At 41.8% G+C, this 6,384-nt stretch overlaps 1 protein-coding gene across 2 annotated transcripts in view; it reads left to right on the top strand.

The window, feature by feature from the left end:
• Nucleotides 1–4,466: 4,466 nt before the first annotated feature.
• Nucleotides 4,467–6,384, top strand: part of LOC121948398 (peroxisome proliferator-activated receptor gamma coactivator 1-beta-like) — a 93,679-nt gene continuing 91,761 nt past the window's right edge. Inside the window, exon 1 of one of the 2 annotated variants that reach the window (XM_042493793.1) lies at nucleotides 4,467–4,620. In XM_042493793.1, the coding sequence (XP_042349727.1) occupies nucleotides 4,540–4,620 (81 nt within the window). In that variant the 5' untranslated portion in view covers nucleotides 4,467–4,539. The remainder of the gene's footprint in view (nucleotides 4,621–6,384) is intronic. The other variant, XM_042493794.1, reaches the window with a different exon arrangement.

The following is a 6,384-nucleotide window of genomic DNA, read 5'->3' as shown; positions in this document are numbered from 1 at the left end:
AAAGACTTTGTTTCTACAGATGTATTTCTCCATTCATGACACCATTATAGGGGTGAAGTTTTATATATTCTCATCTGTGTAAAGTTTATGAAGTCTTAAATTTATGTTTAATTAAGGGCAGAATTGCTTTGAGTGTCAAACTGAGGCCTGTTTCACACAGCAGCAGGGCGTCAGCAGCGCGTCAGCAGCGCGTCAGCAGGGCGTCAGCAGCGCGTCAGCAGCGCGTCAGCAGCGCTGAGCGTGGTTTTTATTCGGTGCCCATGTTTTAAAGTTAGAGCATCCACACTGCCCGCCTGAGCGGCGCTTGTCAGGCCGATTTTCTATGCGTGACGCGTACGTTTGTCAGCAGAATAGACAGTGAAAATGGTGTTGTTATTATTATATTGATTCTGTACCACTTTTGACTGCAGTTTAAACTCTCTCTCTGTCACAGAGAAGAGGAAATACAAAGACGGCTGTTTTACTCCAGCTTCCCTGCTTCCCTTTCAAAACAACAGAACCCCATCAGTTGCTCCTAAAATGCATTTTATTTTGAAACATGCACAGGACCGTGTTGTCGGCTGTGCAGGAGCTTGTGTAGCTTCATAAATGAGAGAACTTTGTGCTTATAAATCTGTAAATACAGTACTAATATTGCAACAATGCTGCATGTGTGAACACCACAAGCATGTAACACGCTGCTGCTCGGCGAGACTGAAGTCACGCACGGCTGACGCGCCGCGTGAAACAGGCCTGAGGCCTCACCTCGGGCTTCCAGTCAGATCCACCCTCGCTCCTCCTCAGCTCCTCCCTCCCCTCCAAATACCGTCACCCTTGGCTCTCAAAACCCTAAACTTGAACCTTCAAAACCAGAGTCCACAGACCAGCGGGTGACGTCACAGTGGCTACATCCATTGTTTTTGTACAGTCTGTGGATGAGTCACAGAATCAGTCAGTTTAACCACTTCTGCAGTAAAATATTTTAGTATTAGAGTCGATTTCTTATGTGGGACACATAAAGCACTTTTAGGGCTCTTCCCTCTGGCGTATTTCAAACAGACAGTTTGGGAAATTTCCTTTTCCTGTTTTTTTTCTTTGTTCTTTTTGTTCTCCAAACAAATTCGGCTAACCTGGGGGGTTTATCTAAAACCCGTCTGATCAAGTGACTGCACGCGTTTTCCCGTCAGACCTTCTTTACAACCCCAGATCCCAAAATGAAATGCTTTGGTGTGTGCGGTACAGTGTTGTTGTTACAGACGGGAACGATGGTCAACACAACAAAAACGACACCCCAAAGAGGTGAGGACTGCAGAAATGTTCTTACTTTCATTTATGTTCTTAAAATGCACCCGGGTCTTCTTTTTTCGAAACCCAAAAATCAATAATATTTCAGCATATTGATACCGCTGTCGAGTCCCGTGAGTCCTATAACGTAACATTACATCTCGATTCGAGTCACGTCATTTAAATCCAATCACACCCAAACTTTGTATCAAGTCCCGTCAGTTAAAAATACTAATCCAGTGTTGAAATCCAGTTTTGAATCGGCAGCATGGGAGCTAGTTAGCTAAATAAACTGTTGCATATGGTTTCATTGTGATGTGTTCAAGGTCGGCTCAGCAAAATGACAATTAGGCAAAAGTAAATAAATGTTCAAATGTCAACATCAAGAAAAAGAAAATGTATTTTTTGGCGACAAAAACTTGAATAATAAAGTTGTTTGGGTGAGAAATGTGTTTTCCCAGCAATGAAAAATGGAAAGTAGAGATGGAAAAATGTTTTTAATTTCATGCTGCTGATATATTTTTGCTATTGATCCTTCATTCAGCCATGTTTATTTAAGACTAGATTTTTTTGTTCTGTTCTGAAACATCACTTGTTAAAAAATAAAAGCAAAACCAGTTCTGTTAAAAACATATTCACCTCGACTTTCCACCAAATAATATAAAAGTATCGACGGTGGTATCGATAAAGACTCGGATCGTTAAGAAGTCTTGATAATGTTATCAATATCAATAAAAAATGAACTATCCCCATCCCTGGTCCTCACAAAGATAAGCAGGAAGGCACAAATATTGCATTAAGGTCAATGTTGTCAGCCAGACTTCTGATATACAAACACTGTGATTTGTCCATCTCCTGCCTCAGACACTTAACCCTTTCCTGACCAACACTCTTGCAGAGCAGACAACCCTTGTGCTGCATTGCAGTGATAACATTACAATCACCTCTCTTAGTGCTTGATTTCCCCTTCTGGTCTAAAATTGTGGGAATAGCTGCAATTGCAGAAACTCAAATTGCAATAAAAGCAGAGTGCCATAAAAATATAATAAAATCTGACATTACAGTAAAGTTTGGATTGCATCATGTATCAGTTTTGGTGCATGATGCAATACTGTGTTAATAATTTTTAAGAATATTGTTATAATTTCACTTGGAAAAAACTGCAATGTCACGTTCAGATATAACCCATCTCCACGCCCATTATGTGTTACGATGTTGACACAAAGCTGCCTGCTCGCTCATCGTCACTCTGGGATCTCACTCGGTCCCCGATGCATTTGTGTTCTTGCAGACCGGCCGACTCACTGCATTGAAACTGATCAAACACAGTTATTGGTTCATTTTTATTGCTGTAATACTTTTTGCAAATATCTGCTAAAGTGCCTTCATTACAAAAACATCCTGACAGGCAGCAACAAATGAAGCCAAACGACCAGCTGCAACATGTTGCAAATGCTGCATCTCTTTGCACGTACAGTGAGTTTGAAGCACACAATGCAATGATGAGAGAAGCACCCAAAAATGTTTCAAAAGTTTGGCTGTTACAGTTTGAGAGAAGAAAACTGCCGGTTGGGACTGACATATATGGTGAGACTTCTCTTAAGTTACGATGTTAACAGTGGCATCAACTCATGTCATCCACGATGCTTTTGCAGTTGCCCAGCAACAGGATACAGCCAACACTTTATATCTCTGCTGGATTCTCAAAACAAGTGCAGAGTGGTTCATCGAGATTTTCAAGACTAAACCGTGCGTCCTGAGTAATCAGGCCTTTTCTGTTTGTGATCGTGATAGTGACTCAAGTTGCTTTGTATAAAAGCTTTTTTCCAACTGGAGAGCCAGTTTGTTTTTGTGCTACCTTTCTCGCTCGCTCGCTGCTTCTGGCTTTGATAAATGTTGCAAAAATGTTGGATTATTTATCTCAGCTGGTACAGATTGAATTTTAACAGTGTAGTATATTCAAGTGGAGAAATTACTCATCCAACATTTCAATGTGGGGCACGTGTGGGTAAAAAATGGGCTGAAAAATGGGCCCTAAAGAGATTATCCACAGGTTTCATAATGGCCAAATGCCCAAACCACTGGGTTTACCCAGACTGCGTTGGTGACGTCATGTTTTGGGGAACTGAATAACTCATTAAAAACAAACTTATAAAAGCAAACAGTTGAACAAACATCAGGGAGAAAACTACTTTGAGTGACAGAGACCATCTTTGGGAAAAACAGTTTGTTGTGTACTTTGAGTTTTCAGTTTTGCCGATGACCATACACTAACATGGAGGGGCGGGCTTTATGACCTATACTGCAGTCAGACACCAGGGGGCAATCCAGATTGAAAAGCTACACTTTGAGGGCCATTTTTGGGCCCTTACCTACTTGATGCCCCTATACTCACAGCCTAATGCACTCAGGGACCACTTAAGTAAAACCACCCATGTGGGTAAATGGCATGGTGCCATTATGAAAGCTGCAGAAGGTAAAATGTCTGGGGTAAAAAGAAAAAACGTTATATATCTACTTATTATAATTATATTTCTAATTATCATAATTACACAGTCAAATTTTGTTACGGAATTCTTATATTTTAAGCACTTTTCCAGGCGATTTCCTTGCTTTTCTGTGTTTTACTTTACTTTTTTATGTTTTTTACATGTTTTTTATTTATTTATTTATTTATTTATTTTTTAAACCATATGAAACCTGGATCAATATCAGTTTCTTGAGTTATGTTCAGAACTCTTTCATAAGCATTTAAATCTTTGAAACTCAAGCAAACTGGTTTGATTTCTACTGAAATCGGAAACATGGCTACAAAAGCGAGGGTAAAATGTCAAAGGAAAAGCTAGGATTTTTTTTTTAACTTATAATTACAATTGCATATTTAAAATTATGTTACAGAATTATTATAATTTTGAGCACTTATAAATCAGTTAATTTTATTTTTTAAAATTTATTGCTGTTTTTGGGTTGTTTCTTTTTCATTGCTCATTACCTTCTTCACATGTTTTTTGAAAGAAAAACCAAAACACTCTGGTCTCAAAGGGTTAATTAAATCAAAATGAAGTGAAATTAATTTTAATTTTGTTGTAGGACCCCCTGGAGCCACTGCATTGACCCCGGGAGGTCCCCAGGCCCCACTTTGGAGACCCGCATGTCTTTAATGGTGTGCTTGTGTGTGTAAACAGATGCGCCCCCTGCAGGCGGCCTGCTCCCACTGCTCCTCCTCCTCCTCCTATACTCCGCTCTCTGACTCCGCGGCTCCTCATTCACTAGAAGATGGCGGACTGCGCTCCACTATTAGATGAGGAACTCTCGTCCTTTGTCTTCAATTACCTGACAGAAAACTCCGGCAGCCAGGTAAGATCCGGGCCTCTCTGGACGCACCGCACCTTGGGCTTTCCACACCGGGGCGCGTCTTTGCACGTCGCCCGCTGTGGCGCACGCTACGCCCGGTTGATGCGAGCCTCTCGACCGGCTTGTCAGCAGCATCTCCCCGGCTCAGCGCGACCTGGTGTCTCGCTCTTGCGTGGCTGTGTGTATGTGTGTATTTGAATGTGTAATTTGACGTGTGGCTTTCACGTGTTTTTTGGAGGAAATGTTATCAGCCATGGGCGATGAGGGAATTTGACGGATTAAAGCGAATAAATGTTTGTGTGTCGGTGCTGGAAGCGGAGAGCAGCCGGCGTGCTGCTGCTCGCGGAGGATTATTTGGTATGCAGAGGGGCGCTCTGGAAACTTTTGACGCATTCTTGAGGGAAGTTTTAATTTCAGTGCCGGAGACTTGGACACGTGGTGCGCCCCTGAACGCATGGACTTAGCCTGAGGACTATTGCGATATTATGACATTGTGATCCATATCCACTGGCTACAGGACTGCTTTGTTTGGAGAAATCGTGCAGACTTGTGTGTCTTTTTGTTGATGTATTACTCGGCTGGAGGGATATTTTGTTTTATTTATTTTTTCCTCTCAGAATCGAAGCAGCTGTTTAATAAAGTGTCTGTTGGGGCAAACACTGCAATACATCAGTGCTGTGTAATGTTATTTATCCACTCCTTTATAAGCTGCTTGCCACAGCACCGTAAGCTTAACCGGGGATCTCCTGGATCCCTGCAGGCTGCTCGGTGCGCGTTAAAGTTGAGCAACTCCCACCGATGATTCCTGTAATTCGTTCAAATTGGTCAATCTGTCAGACGATGTTGAGCAAAGCGATGAGATGGAGAGGAGTCTGTGTGTTTTGGGTCATCCGAGAAAGTTGCTGCAGTTCTGCGTTTTCATAAGCGTTTGCGTAATCGTTAGGAAACGGTTACAAAACGCTCGTCTGGTTTTCACGATTGTTTGCGGTTGCTAACCGAAAACAACGGCTGCTTTGGCTGCGTGTCTGACGGGGCGATGATGACAGACAGATAATTAAACAACAGTGTTGCTGTGGGGGTCGCAGGGAAGGGATTTTGCACCGATTTTCAAAGGAAGCGCCAAAACGCCAAACTGCGTGCGGAAATCCTATCAATTCTGGGATTCCTTGCTTATTTACAAGCATTTGACAATTAACACATACATTGCTTTTAAAAAATGAATAAAGTTTATCTCTAATTGAATTCGGGTCACAGTAAACACACCAAGCAGCACATATTAAAACAGTGTGTGAACTTCTCTAACTGGCTCTCCTGTTAATCTCAGAATAATCTGCTCAAGAACCGCGCGCAGGGCGGTAACGAGTGGCGTTCACCAAGCACAGAAGTTAAGATTTTATCTAAATTGAGTGATCTCCTGAACCTAATATGTATGCCGAATTTTATTGGAGGGATTAATTTTTAAGAACAGCTAATAGTCTGTATAAAATGATGCATGTTTTTTGCATACATAGAAGAATACAATAAATTAGAAAATTTCTGAACTGGGTTTGGCGTGAAATTCAAATTCTCTCAGGACAGATCAGAACCTATCGAGTCTAATCTCCATCCCCCTCATGGCTGTAGAGTCGCGCTTCCGAAATACCTAAACCAATAAAACTGCCAGTCAGTGGATTACTGGACCCTCACTGCATCACAGTGTGTGACGTAAGATTGCGTCGTTGTGATTGTTATGATTGCACGGTCATCGGAAGCTGTCTGTCTGTCTGT

Source organism: Plectropomus leopardus, chromosome 9, assembly GCF_008729295.1.
Source record: "Plectropomus leopardus isolate mb chromosome 9, YSFRI_Pleo_2.0, whole genome shotgun sequence".
Taxonomy (NCBI): Eukaryota; Metazoa; Chordata; class Actinopteri; order Perciformes; family Serranidae; genus Plectropomus; species Plectropomus leopardus.
Note: the sequence above shows the minus strand (reverse complement) of the source record. Positions and strands in the feature narration are given on the sequence as shown.